This window comes from Giraffa tippelskirchi, chromosome 13 (assembly GCF_054371585.1).
Source record: "Giraffa tippelskirchi isolate mGirTip1 chromosome 13, T2T-mGirTip1v1.2.pri, whole genome shotgun sequence".
NCBI classification, from domain to species: Eukaryota; Metazoa; Chordata; class Mammalia; order Artiodactyla; family Giraffidae; genus Giraffa; species Giraffa tippelskirchi.
The window spans coordinates 41,843,006-41,858,341 of NC_137287.1; the positions used below are offsets into that span (position 1 = coordinate 41,843,006).

Sequence of the window (15,336 nt, forward strand, 5' to 3'; positions counted from 1 at the left end):
TGTGTTCTCTCCCTGTTGTTTGGCCTGAGGTCAACTATGGCAGGGGTAATGACGGTAATGGCCACCTCTTTCAAAAGGACTTGTTCATGCACTGCTGTATTCGGTGCCCCTGACCCCCAGCAGGCCACTGTTGACCCACCCCTCTGCAGGAGACACCTGGACACTCACAGGCAAGTCTGGCTCAGTCTCTTGTGGGGACACTGCTCTTTTCTCCTGGCTCCTGGTGCACACAAGGTTTTGTTTGTACCCTCCAAGAGTCTGCACTGGTCATAGCAAAACACCCTCTTCCAACAACACAAGACATGACTCTACACATGGACATCACCAAGCGGTCAATACAAAAGTCTGATGGATTATATTCTTTGCAGCCAAAGATGGAGAAACTCTATACAATCAGCTAAAAAAAAAAAAAAAAAAAAGACCAGGAGCTGACTGTGGCTCAGATCATGAACTCCTTATTGCCAAATTCAGACTTAAATTGAACAAAGTACAGAAAATCACTAGACCATTCAGGTATGACCTAAATCAAATCTCTTATGATTATACAGTGGAAGTGACAAACAGATTCAAGGGATTAGATCTGATAGACAGTGCCTGAAGAACTGTGGACGGAGGTTTATGACATTGTACAGGAGGCAGTGACCAACACCATCCCCAAGAAAAAGAAATGCAAAAAGGCAAAATGGTTGTCTGTGGATGCCTTACAAATAGCTGAGAAAAGAAGAGAAGCTAAAGGCAAAGGAGAAAAGAAAAGATACAATCATCTGAATGCCGAGTTCCAAAGAATAGCAAGGACAGATAAGAAAGCCTTCCACAGCGATCAATGCAAAGAAATAGAGGAAAACAATAGAATGGGAAAGACTAGAGATCTATTCAAGAAAATTAGACATACCAAGGGAACACTTCATGCAAAGATGGGCACATAAAGGACAGAAATGGTATGGACCTAATGGAAGCAGAAGATATTAACAAGAGGTGGTAAGAATATACAGAAAAACTATACAAAAAAGATCTTCATGACTCACATAACCACAACGGTGTGATCACTCACCTAGAGCCAGACATCCTGGATTGCAAAGTCAAGTGGGCTTTAGGAAGCATCACTATGAATAAAGCTAGTGGAGGTGATGGAATTCCAGTTGAGTTATTTCAAATCCTAAAAGATGATGCTTTGAAAGTGGTGCACTCAATATGCCAGCAAATCTGGAAAATTCAGCCGTGGCCACAGGACTGGAAAAGGTCAGTTTTCATTCCAATCCCAAAGAAAGGCAATGCCAAAGAATGTTCAAACAATTGCACAACAGCACTCATCTCACATGCTAGCAAAGTAATGCTCAAAATTCTCCCAGTGAGGCTTCAACTGTACGTGAAATGAGAACTTCCAGATGTACAAGTTGGATTTAGAAAAGGCAGAGGAACTAGAGATCAAATTGCCAACATCCATCTGTTGGATCATAGAAAAAGCAAGAGAATTACAGAAAAACATATATTTCTGATTTATTGACTACGCCAAAGACTTTGACTGTGTGGATCACACCATATTGTGGAAAAATTCTTCAAGAGATGGGAATGCCAGACCACCTTACCTGCTTCCTCAGAAACCTGTATGTAGCTCAAGAAGCAACAGTTAGAATCGAACATGGAACAACTGACTGGTTCCAAATTGGGAAAAGAGTACATCAAGGCTGTATATTGTCACCTGCGTATTTAACTCCTATGCAGAGTACATCATGCGAAATGCCAGGCTGGAGGAAGTACAAGCTGGAATCAAGATATCTGGGAGTAACATAAATAACCTCAGATATGCAGATGACAGCAGCCTTATGGCAGAAAGCGAAGAGGAACTAAAGAGCTTCTTGATGAAAGGCAAAGGGGAAAGTGAAAAATCTGGCTTAAAACTCAACATTCAAAAAATGAAGATCATGGCATCCAGTCCCATCACTTCATGGCATATAGATGGGGAAACAATGGAAACAGTGACAGATTTTATTTTCTTGGGCTCCAAAATCACTGCAGATGGTGACTGCAGTCATGAAATTAAAAGACCCTCGCTCCTTGGAAGAAAGGCTATGATCGACCTAGACAGCATATTAAAAAGCAGAGACATTACTTTGCTGACAAAGGTCTATCTAGTCAAAGCTATGGTTTTTCCAGTAGTCATGGATTCATGTGAAAGTTGGACCATCAAGAAAGCTCAGCACCGAAGAATTCATTCTTTTGAACTGTGGTGATGGAGAAGACTCTTGAGAGGCCTTTGGACTGCAAGGAGATCAAACTAGTCAATCGTAAAGGAAATCAGTCCTGAATATTCACTGGAAGGACTGATGCTGAAGCTGTAGCTCCAATGCGAAGAACTGACTTATTGGGAAAGACCCTGATGCTGGGAGTGACTGAAGGCAGGAGGAGAAGGGGACGACAGAGGGTGAGATGGTTTGATAGCATCACCAACTCGATGTACATGAGTTTGAGCAAGCTCTGGGAGTTGGTGATGGACAGGGAAGCCTGGTGTGCTGCAGTCCATGGGGTTGCAGAGTTGGACACGACTGAGCAACTAAACTGACACATAAAATACTAAATGCTATGAAATTTTTTTTAAAGTGTGGCTATATTTATATTTTACTTTCTAAAGATGCTCTAAAATAATTTTCATCAGTGGTTTAAGATATTCCAGGATAAATATCATCTTACTAAAGTAATCTTTGAAAAATTCCCATGCACACCCCAGCTCTTTTTTTAAAAAAAAATCCAACAAAGGAAAAATACATTCTTTCAGAAACACTGTTCTATACAGACGTAGTATTGATTCCTGGTGAAGAGAATAAGCTACAATATTAAAAATGATTCATTCTCAAAAATCTCACAGAAGGGTTAGGATTATAAGAGAAATTCAGAATTCTCAATCAAATCATTACTCAAATTTCTCGACTCTAACAGATGTTTGTGTACCAATGTTCAAGGCAGCATTATTAACAATAGCCAGAAAGTGGAAAAACCCCGACTTCATTGACAGAGGAATGAACAAACAAAATATTTTCTATATAAAATATTGCTTTGGGACTGGATTGTCACAATCTTTTAAATTAAAATCTTATCACAAAAATCATTAATTTTATGAATTCAGTTCATTCCTTCTATAAAGAGTAATTATGCTATTAGTAGCAAGCAGTATCAGTAAAAATACCATAAACTTTTTAATCAATGAGACTTTTCACATTGTCCAAAGTATTCTTATATATTACTATTAAAAAAATTAAAATTCTTCCTCAGTATGACAGAAATTAAGAGGTTGACTTACCAATCTTAACAGGTTTTTCTGAGGCTGTTCGATTATGCCGGCTTGCTTTTTGACTGTAGTTTGTAACTCAGCATTTTCAATTTCAAGCCTAAAATGCACATTTTAAAATAATGATTCTCACACATAGGGTTTTTTGTTTAAAGATTTTTTTGAATGTGGACCATTTTTAAAGTCTTTATTGACTTACTGCAATATTGCTTCTGTTTTATGTTTTGGTTTTTTGGCTGTGAGGCACGTGGGATCTTAGTTCCCCAACCAGGGATCAAACCCACACCCTCTGCGTTGGAAGGCAGAGTTTTAACCACTGGACTGTGATGGCAGTCCTTCACACATAGATTTTTAAAATACCACACTGTTTCTGAACAAACATCTGCAGGTTCAATCATGTAGGTTTTTAGAATTTTGAAAAGTAAATGATTTGGCAACTGTACTGTTTTTCTAGTTGTGTTTTGTGGATAATGGCTTCCCTGGTGGCTCAGACGGTAAAGAATCTGCCTGCAATGGAGGAGACCCAGGTTCGATCCCCAAGTCAGGAAGATCCCCTGGACAAGGAAACGGCAACCCACTCCAGGATTCTTGCCTGGAGAATTCCATGGACAGAGGAGCCTGGTGGGCTATAGTCCATGGAGTCGTAAAGAGTCGGACATGACTCAGTGACTAACACTTGCACTTTTCACTTGTGGATAATGTGCAAAATATGGAAATAATGGGGGAAAATTATGCATCCTAAAACAGCTCAAAGCTGAAATGTTACCCAGCTTCACAATGATGTTTTTATTATCATTACTGATCTAAGTCTCATATTATACTGTTTATCTGCTTTATACTTAAGTTCTTTTCTGTGCTGCTTTAAATCATACTTTTGGATGTGATCTTGTGTTTTTTCAGCACATCTCACGGCCTCTGTATGTTGATCCTGTGTTTCTTGCGACTAAAAAGAGGAAAAAAAAAAAGGAAAAAAAACAACTGTTTCAATTACTAATAACCTAGCGAATCTGCCAATGTCAGTTTCTGTCTCTTTCATCTGCATATTGCTTATGGCTGCTCTCCTGCCATACAGCAGAGTTGAGTTGTTACAATAGACACCTTACAGTCCATAAAGTGAAAATATTTACTGTCTGCCCTTTGTACGTTACTGACCTCTCCTTTAGCACTCAAACACAAAATCACGCTTTAAATTAGATTTTCTCAAATAAATACACAAATTCATAAAATGGCCAAATGGGGAAAGACAGAAAATCACCTGACGATAAACATATATATATATATATATTTTTTATTCCAAGCTCCACATCAGCCATCACTTTAAATATCCACATATGTGAATCACCATGGCTCTTCTAGTGATTACGAGAGCTAACACTGCTGTTGGTGACAACCAGATGCTTCAGCGCCTAGTGTGAGAGGCAGGAGCTACACAGGAGCTAGATTGCACGGGTCTGTGTTCCAGTTCCATCAGTTCTGAGCTGTGAGTCCTGGGGCAGATTACTTAACCTTTCTGTATCTCAGTTTCTCCATCCATAACATGGAGACAGTGGTAGCATCAACCTCAGTGGGATGCTGGGAAGATTAAACTGGGGACTATACACAATGTATTTAGAAGAGGACGTGGCAGATACTAAGAGCTGTTTGTAACTGGCATTATTACGGTCGCTGTATTTTATCTGCAAAACAATTTGATACTTCAGGCAGACGGCATGCCAATGGAAGTGGTCTTCTACACAAGTCACCCTGAAATCCCTCTCCATACCATTGCAAGTGGCAGTAAGGGGGAGCATGAGGCCCAGAACACACGTGTCCAGTACTTCAAAACCGTTCACTGACTCCACTAACCAACTAGTACTTATTTCCACTTAACAAAAATTTGTAACTTACTTCCTCTCTGTACTACTCAGTGGACAATGACCACCGGTTAATATGCAAATAGCACCTCCTGGACAGAGTGGTACAGAACTTTACATGACCGTCAGAGGAAGGGTGAAGTCACTGTCATGGAAATATTACCCGACTGCTAAATCAAAGTTCTGAGTCAATTCATTCCCACAACTGTTAATGTCTAGCAAGTACTCCAGTGAGAAAATTAAGGTTACGAGGTACGGACACCAGAGAAGCTATTCCCAGAACTTTACAGTTGGCGAAAGGCTAGAAATCTGTAAATCTCACTTCTGCCTACACAATGAAGGAAGGCAAATTTACACTTTTCTCCCAGAGTCAGGGAGAAAAATGAACATTTAATTGAACAGTTCTCCTCTATTAGACTAAGCACTTTCAATTGTGCATTTAGTTGCTTAAAATACATTTTAATAAAAGTTTAACTATACAAACATCTTCAAGAAGAAATAACTGGCATGGGATGAAGTACTTAGTTGTGTCCTAACAATTGTTAAGCTACACTGTTTTCCATTTATGCAAGACAAGTGCTGTGCATATCAATAAATAGTCCCTGTTAAACCAAGGTATACCTAGATCAGATTCTCCCTCATGAAAAAAAAAAAATGACAACAATGCAAAATTAAGGGCCAAATTGTTCTTCACAGACTAGATGACAGGGCTGAAGAGAAAAGGCTCGATGAGAGCTGGACAGTCAGGGAAGCTCTGGAGGAGGAGAGACTGGGCACCAGGTCTGAATAAACGGAGGACTACCCAAGAGAAATAGAAACTGTGAAACAGAAAGGACAGTCTGAGCAAAGGCAAGAAAAGGAGAAATCAGCCAGTGAACTCTGAGGATAAAATCCCACCACAGGGAAATAAAAACATGCCCATCCAGAAACGTATAAACCAATGTTCACAGCAGCATCATTCATAGTCACAAAGTGGAAACAACCCAAATCTCCATCAACTTATGAATGGATAAATATGGCCACGTACTGTTTATTGTTTGACGGTCAACAGAAATGGAAGAACTGATACGTGCTATAATATGGATGAACCGCAAAAACATGACATCAAATGAGAAAAGCTAATCCCAAAGGGGCATACTGCATGATTCCATTTATATAAAATACCCAGAACAGGCATGTCTACAGAGACAGATATTAGACTGGGGGTTGCCTGGGGCTGAGGGACATGGTGGGGGGGCCATAGGAGGTAGCTAAGGGATTCAGGGTTTCTTTTGGGGCTTGTAGAAATGCTCTAAAACTGACTGTGGTCACAGGTGACACCTATCTAGACTAAGAGATACTGAACTACACACTTAGAATGGGTGAATTATATGATACGTGAGTTATATCTCAATAGCTTTTTAAAAATCCAAAGGCACTATCTAGATAATGTTCTTAATTCTCTATTTTCGATGTATGTACTATACTCCATCTGAGTACCTCCATGCTTTTACAATGTATCTAAAATGAAAAGAAGGCAGTGCCTAACTTCAACCGGTTTGTATAATATACTTTCTGCACAAGTTATTCTGAAATGCACGAAATAAATATATACAGAACTCCACCGCCATTCACAAAAGTGAAGATGAGAAATGATAATTTTCTGGAACATTCCATTAAACATTATCCTCTGATTTTATCTGGCTTGCCTCATCATGGTTAATACAGGCATCACGAAATAAAATATTGTTCAATAGAAAAAAAGAGTCTCTCAACTTGTGTGAAGAATGATGCACATTCTCCACTTTCCTAATGGTATAAAATATACAAAAAAATACATATAATGCACATGGCAGAATGAAAGTCAGAGTTTAAGAAATGAGTGCACTTAAATATTAATAAAATTATAGTAAATTACTAGTAATGAAAATAAAAAAGAAAGCTGTCCATGAAAATCAGCATCCTAAAACACTTCATCCTACGTATTAACTGTTGACACATTCAATTTCACACATACCTGACTTGTGAGTTGATGTAAGTTCTTTAAATCCTGTGCCTCAACTTCAATGAACTGCAGGGACGCCTCCGACGCAGACCGCTTTTTGAGGTTGTCAGCCAGTTCTTGTTGAAGGTGTCTCACAACTGCCTAATAAGATGCTCTGTCACTGAGTTTATCAAATCACTTTACTATTACGCTATGTTAGTGATAAATGACTCCAACATATGCACTTTGAAAACTATCACCATGGACAGCAACTCACTTTCTTTTCCTCCTCCCTGAATGTGGTTATAGACCCAGAAGGGCTCCCCACCAGCCTTCCCAGTATTAAGTTCCTCAGATGAAGGAGGCAGCCCCACTGTCCACACCCTGCCCCTCCCGATAAACCTGCAGAGCTTCACCACCTCACGTCCAGAAGGAAACGGGTGTGTAGGTGGGACAAGCGATGGAAAATTCCACACTGTGGAAACATTTTTCCTATTAGAGGCTTTGATTAACATCAGAGATCTTCACATATTCAATCCAGTGCTCAGATCTTTCCAATAGATTCCTTCCTCAGCAGAAAAATGAGGCCATTCCCTTGCTGCTTATCTATTTTATATCTAGTTGTGTGTCTATGTTAATCCCCAAGTCCTAATTTATCCCTCCTCCCCACCTTTCCCCTTGGCTAACCATAATATTCTGCAGTCATCTACATGGGAAAGGATCTGAAAAAGAATGGATATATGTATACCTATAACTGAATCAATTTGCTGTACATCTGAAACTAACACAAAATTGTAAATCAACTATATTCCAGTATAAAAGAATAATGAAATTTAAAAAATGAGGTTGCTCCCATTCCTTCAAGGAGCCTCGATAACCTGGCCTCCACCTGCCTCCAGACCACAGCCCCTACAACCCTCTCCCTGACTCACTCCATTCCTGCTGCTCACGAATCCTCCCACCCTTCATTTTTATTGGGCAAACTGGTATTCAAATGACAGTAATTGATCCTTAAAATGAGAATTATGAGCAAATTGTTTGTAAAAATGTTCTAAGTAAATAGCATTAATAGCAGGGGGAAGATTAAATCAAGAAGAGCTTGGTTAAAGCTCACCACTTGAGTCCTAAATTATGACTTAATGACAAGTATATTTAAATGACTTGTTAATGGATTCTCAATTTAATGACAACTCTTTAAAGAGTTGAGAGGTCATAAGAATAAATGATTCAAGCCTGAAATGCGTTCCAAGTTAATTCAAATTTACATGAATAAAACTAAAATTATACCAACATATATGACAAAAAGGTATGACAAACTACTGAAGCCAAAGTACGACATATAAGTAATAGCATCTGGGAAACCTGGAATTGACTGTCAAGGTAATCCATGTAACCGAAGCTTAATTCCAAAATATTCAGTTTAGGTTTGAGCGTTTCTTTCATCTGCTTCATCATGATACTGACATGTGGTTACACAGAGATTAAAATTATTATCTGAATAGTAAAAGAGTAAATTACTAACACCTGTCTATATTAAAAATTTAGAACTTAATCTCTGAACATTTCATAAGCAACACGATGTCTCTACTCAAAGTGAAGTATCTCTCAGGTCTAATTTTTATTTGCTGGATACAAGGTGTGCTTTTTAGTCTGTTTTAGAGACCATAGATTCACAGCCTGTGTAGTTTTTATATTCAGCTAGATTCAACATTTGGCCAGAATTAAGAATCATTTTGAATTTTCTTTCAGGAAGTCTGAGAATTATTTCTCCTTCTGGGTACTTACTTCTCTTTCTGCTTTCTCATTTTCATACTGACACATTCTCTCTTTTAAATGATTCCTTTCGTTGACTAACTCCTTGTTTCTTTCCTCCAGCATCAGACCTCGTTTCTCACTTTCAGCAAGAAGTTTTCTCATGATCTGCTGAAACTGGTCTTGGATGCTAATGACTGTCTTCTCTTTACTGTCGGCTCTGTTTTGTGCATCATCCAGTTGCTGTCGGAGCAACACGTTTTCACTCTGGAGCTGAGATAATCTCTCCTCTAAGGATTCCTGCTTTCCAAGGTATTCATTCACTTTGCTTTGTTCGTTCTGATACATGTGTTCAATTTCCTGCTTTTGACACTCTGCTTGGCGTAGGTCTCTCTGGACACGTTCTAACATCAAAGTCTTTTCTCTGAGATCATCTCTCGTCTGATGCAGCTTGATTTTTAGCCTGTTGAATTTACTTTCCACTTTAGAAAGTCGCTGGGAAAGCATCTCATTGTTACTTTTGAGCTTAGCCATATCGAACTTCATTTGGTCCTGCAAGCGTAACCTTTTGTCTTTTGCTTTCTGGGAGGCAAGTTCCAGGTCTCTCTGTGATGTGTGACCTTGATCATGATTGTGTATGGCAGGAGCCAGTCTAGAATGGCAGGATTCCACTTCTGTTTCCAGTCTTTGTTTGCTTTGTTTTGCATTCTCCAGCTTAGAGTTTAGCATTGTATTTTCAGCTATCGGAACGTTAAGCTGGCCAGTATGCTGGAATATAGTCTTTGTCAACGTTTCCTTGTTCAATTTTATTGCCTTTTGAGGATAATCATTCTCTCCTTTTACAATTTCAATATCCTCAAAACATTTCTTTTCTTTTTCCTGGTTCTGATTTTTCACTGTGTCTATTTCTAGTCTTGGCGTGGCAATTTCATCCTGCAGGTGGTTTTTGCGCAACAGATCTTTTGCTTTTCTACCACTATCAGAAACCTAAGTGAGACAAAGGAGACTTTTAGTTAGTACTCAATAAAATGACATTTCATCACTTCCTCTGAAATGAAAGACTAACCTGTATGTTTATACAATGAAAAGACTGCACCAAGTGGGTCTCCAAATAGAAAAAGTAAGGTTCGTTACAAACCTCAGACCTTAGACAAGCAGAAATTCCCAAAGGTTCAAAAATTTAATTGAAGACAATGAATCCATCAAAGGAAAAAGAAAGCCCAAGGGACTTTTCAAGAAGCTCAGAACTGGAAAGGCTTTTCTCTGAATTACAACAAACCCAGAAAGCTTAAAATAAAAGATTTATAGATCTGACTACACTTAAAAATTGCATCTGATGTGGTATATTTATATAATGGAAAACTACAAAGCCATAAAAAAGAATGAAATAATGCTATTTGCAGCAACAAAGATGGACCTAGACATGATCACTCTAAGCGTAAGTCAGTCAGACAAAGACAAGTCATACTGCTTATATGTGGAATCTAAAATGAACTTATTTATAAAACAGAAAGACACCCACAGACATAGGAAACAAACTTACAGTCACCATATGGGAAAGGGGGTAGGGGAAGGGATAAATTAGGAGGTTGGGTTTAACATATACCATTATATATAGACAAGTGTATATAAAATAACCAGTAAGGATCTACTGTACAACATAAGGAACTACATGTAATATTCTACAAGAAGAATCTGAAAAGGAATATGTGTGTGTGTGTGTGTATGTATGTGTGTTAGTCAGTCATGTCCAACTCTTTGCGACCCCATGGACTGCAGCCCACCAGGCTCCTCTGTCCCTGGGATTCTCCAGGCAAGAATACTGGAGTGGGTTGCCATTTCCTTCTCCAATGCATGAAAGTGAAAAGTGAAAGTGAAGTTGCTCAGTCGTGTCTGACTCCTAGCGACCCCATGGACTGCAGCCTACCAGGCTCCTTCCTCCATGGGATTTTCCGGGCACGAGTACTGGAGTGGGTTGCCATTTCCTTTTCCAATGCATGCACGCATGCTAACTAGCTTCAGTCATGTCCGACTCTGTGCGACCCCATGGACAGCAGCCCACCAGGCTCCTCCATCCACAGGATTCTCCAGGCAAGACTACTGGAGTGGGGTGCCATTTCCTGCTCCAGGGTTTTAAAGTGTACAAAAGTATTTTTACGACTGATGTCGCAGTTTTTACTAATTGAAAAACTGTAAATGATATGAAAAGGCCATTGATAGGGTATTGGTTAAAGAAATGACAGAGGAGCCAAGAACGGACTCTGATTTAGACACTGAAGATGACGACGTGCATGGAGTGACCGACACGCTCGCTCCAGAGCAGAGGGACTTGGTCGGGTAGCGCACTCATCGGTGGAGTACACACGGTCTTCCTTGCCTAAACCACAATCAGGGTCCCAGCTCTGCGAGACAGTCGCAAAAATTTTGAGATCAATTCCTATGGAAAACATTAAAGGCCTCTCCTTGGATGAGGCCATGGTGTGTCCCTACCTAACTGCTGTAGACAAAAAGATTTGAATTACAGATACTACTTTCCCGAGCTCTTCCCGAGAGCTTTTCGTTGTGGGAGATCTCCTGCAAGGACCTCGGGGATGGGACCCGGTCCGTGTTTGAGAGGGACATCGGGTGGGGGAGTGAATTCCTCTGCTCTGAGATGCCCCTCAAGAACTCTGCAGAATGAAGGACAATCGACTTCAAGAGTGTCTGGTTTCTACCAACTGCTGGAAAAAATCCACGGGGAGCATTCCTGCACCTCTCGAGGACGCCAGTTAACACCTGTCCTTGAGGACTCTACTGTGAGGGAGAACTCAGCTGGGAAAGCTGGAGCCAGCGCTGAGCTGTTCATGGGGCAGGTGGACTGGAGGGCTGACGGGTACAGAGGGAGGGGGTCCACGACCCTCAGCCACCTGTCCGATGGCAACGGGGAATTCTTTAAGAGTAAAGCACGTCGCCATCCTCGGAAGCAGTTTCAGATGACTGAGTTAAGTCATCAAGGTCATTCACGTAATTAATTTGTTCTTTGACCTACACATAAATAATACTGTTTCACAATGTCCTTGAAATATGTATAAAATATACCAAGTGTACAAAGGTGATAAACATCTTTATCAAAGCAAAAGCAGAGGCTTCTTAAAAGAACAGGTTTTTATCAACAGGATAACTTTATCAACAGAGTTTCTAAATTATGTTTTCAAAGTAAATGTCTCTTCAACAAAGGAAGATTTTCTATTTTGCCACTTTTCCTTTTACAAAGTATTTTTTAGAGGATAATATTTTTTAAAGTTATTTTTTTTTTTTTACTATACCTTCTTCTTTTCATATGCTGTTTTCCTTGCCGGCCTAAAAAAAACAAATGATTCTTTTCAGGCTAAAATTTAATAACTCAAAAATATAAACAATACCTAAACATATGTTTTTTACATAACATCTTTGCATTCGTAAGTAATTTCTATAAAAGGATGAAACAATAAAAAAGAGTAGCATTAAAGGATAAAGAAAATATATCCAAAATATTAATAAAACATTAAATCAGGACAAAGGAAAAGGAAAAACATAACATTACTTGCATTATGTGATAGAAGCAGTATCTATCTACTAGGGTTTTTTGCAGTTGTCATTTTTAATAAGAACTAACTTTTATGGCACTAAAACCTATCTCAGAAGTATTCCTTAAGTCCTTATAAGAAAGAAACCCATTTTTGATAACCATGATAATAGGTTTTTGAGGGCTTATTATGCAACGGCTATGCATTATTACAAACATCTGATATGCTTTAAAGGCATTTTAATCCTCATGATCATTCTGGGAGATAGGTAATATATTAGATCCTTTACATAGGAAGAAATGGAGCAAAGAAAGGCTGAGGAACTTGCCCAAGCCTGCTCAGCAGTTCACCAACAGACCCAGAATTCAAACCCAGGCCATCTGGCCTGAACACTGCTGTTCCAAAATATGCGGAGAAAGTGATATTGAAAAGTCTTTTTAAGTAATATGGTATCAAATGAATCTATATTATTATTCCATGTCTAGCTATAACTACAAATGATAATTCTGAATCTTAAAACATATCTCTAACAAAACAAAAAGACTTTAGATGTAGGCAATATTGGAAATCTACTTTCAATAAAGATTTGTTTTTTATAAAGAAATTCATCAATATGCATTCATTCAACCATTTTGCTGTTTCTTTATGCATCTGACATACACGTATTGAGCAAATAATATGTGTTAACGACACTCTTAGTACAGAAAGCATGGTTTTTGTCATTTAGATCTTTATCATCCAAAGTAATAAATTGTAAAAGATTGTTAATTTTTTCTACTGAAAATAAGCAAAATCCCCCAACGACTATGAAGTTAATACGATGTGATGTTTCAGAGTACCTTACAAAATCATAGCTACCCATGATGATACTATCAACTAGAATCATCAAGGAATGATTAAATCCTATTCAGTATAACCTAAGTATTTGTAAATTCATGACTATATACTCTTCTTAAATCTATGTAGGATAGAATTAACTTAAGTAGTCATCCACATATTTATTTACATAAGAATATTACACTTCAGAGCCAATGAACAGCCCTTACCAAAACTACATATGAACAGAAGTATATATGTACATAATAATTATGCACAATTAATTTATTGTAATAGTTTAAAGATAATGTCATACAATCAATAAGCTTTCTAATATTGGAAATGCAAACAAGATGAAACCGAATAAACACTTCCTCTGCTGGCTCCTTTCCAATAGCATACACACTACAAGCTCCCCTCTTAACATAAAACAAGAAACTCCTTTCAACTCCACACCTCTCTTCAGTTACCATCCAGGTCTCCATTGCCTGTCCCAGTAAATATCCCCTACGGAGCTGTTTACGTGTATTCACAACAGTCCAGCTTCCAAGTGGACTATTTACTGAAACGACTTCCGGTCAAAGGCACGGGTCCTCCCCTTAACCTTTCTGCAGTGTTTGTCCAGCAGAGTTGAGGATTCTCTTCTCCTGGCCTGTATACTATATTATGCAGCTCTATTTCCAGAAGAAGTATTCAGTGCTAGTATTTCTTCCCCTAGAAATAAAGAATGTGTCCATGTTACCTGCCATCATCTTGATCCACTTTCCTTAAAATGCTGTCATCATTCACGTGCAGCAGACCATCAGTCAGTGAATTGGTCTTTTCAAATATTGGTGCAATCACACGTTCTTCTGGTGTCCATTTGTCATTGTTCTTTCTCTTTATCTCCTTCCTGGGCGTGCCAGGATCGCTACTTTAAAAAATCCACAAAAAAGCCAGTGTTTTCAAATAATTCGACTGATAAAGAATAAAAAAACAATTCTTGTAAAAGTCCAACTCCTACCCATTTTAAGTGATCGATTAATCCACAAAACAGTTATGAAGTACCAACCATATGCAAGAAAACAATTTCTTCCTTCAAGCACAGATATACAATTATGATATAATATGATATGTAAGAGTTGACATATGAAAGTGATAAGTGAAATAAGAAAGGCTTTACATAAGAAGTGAAGAGAGGAGATCAAAAGAAAGAGAAAAGCCAGAAATCATTCTACTGGGAGATTAGAATGTGAGTACACAGATCAGGCACACGGCATCTAGGTTGTTTCCTAGGAACCTGAAAGGAAAAGTACAAAACACATGGAAGAAAGTAGAGAGATGCATCTGTAAAGACACTGGGAAGAACCTCAAGGGCTACACTAAAAACCTGGAGTCCACTGGCTAAACACAATGATTCTTAGACATGGGAGTCATAATTAGATTTACACTATATTTTTTGTTTTGCTTTTAAATACAGTAATGTTTAATTTAGGAATTTCCCTGGTATTCCAGTCCTTAGGAATCTGCCTGCTAATGCAGGGGGCAAAGGTTCGATCCCTGGTCAGGGAAGATCCCACATGCCACGGAGCAATGAATCCTGTGCTCCACAACCACTGAAGCCAGCACCCTAGAACCCACACTCAGCATCAAGAGAAGCCACCACAATGAGAAGCCCAAGCACTGCAGCTGCAAAGAACCAGTGCAGCCAAAGAAATTAAAAAAAAAAAAAAAAACCTCAAAGAAAAAAGTAAGAATTTAGATGATTTTTAAAATGACATGTGACACATCCACCATGAAAGAAGAAATCAAATTTAGTGGGGTGGGGGGCAGTTTACTTGTAAACCACCCACATGATGGGGTGACGTCAGCATCATGGATGAAAGGCAGGTGCTTCATCAGTTCTCCTGCCACCAACAACAATTTGGCTTCCATCCACGGACATACTCAAAGTGGTAGGAGGAGAAAACTGCCAACCAAGAGTCCTCTATCCAGAAACGTTGTGTTTGAGAAATGAAGGAGAAATAAAAACTTCCCCAGACAAAGCAAACCTGAGGGAGTTCATCACCACTAGTCCCGCCTCATAAGAAATGCTGAAAGAAGTCCTCAAACTGAAACGAAAGGATGTTCATTAGTGACAAAACA

At 38.9% G+C, this 15,336-nt stretch overlaps 1 protein-coding gene across 1 annotated transcript in view; it reads right to left on the reverse strand.

The window, feature by feature from the left end:
• LOC145532779 (ankyrin repeat domain-containing protein 26-like) overlaps positions 1-15,336 on the reverse strand; it is a 64,975-nt gene that overhangs the window by 11,000 nt on the left and 38,639 nt on the right. The window contains 7 exon segments of the mRNA XM_081558533.1: positions 3,296-3,383; positions 4,156-4,226; positions 7,133-7,261; positions 8,885-9,838; positions 12,157-12,190; positions 13,955-14,125; positions 15,243-15,302. Coding sequence (XP_081414659.1) covers positions 3,296-3,383; positions 4,156-4,226; positions 7,133-7,261; positions 8,885-9,838; positions 12,157-12,190; positions 13,955-14,125; positions 15,243-15,302 — 1,507 coding nt within the window.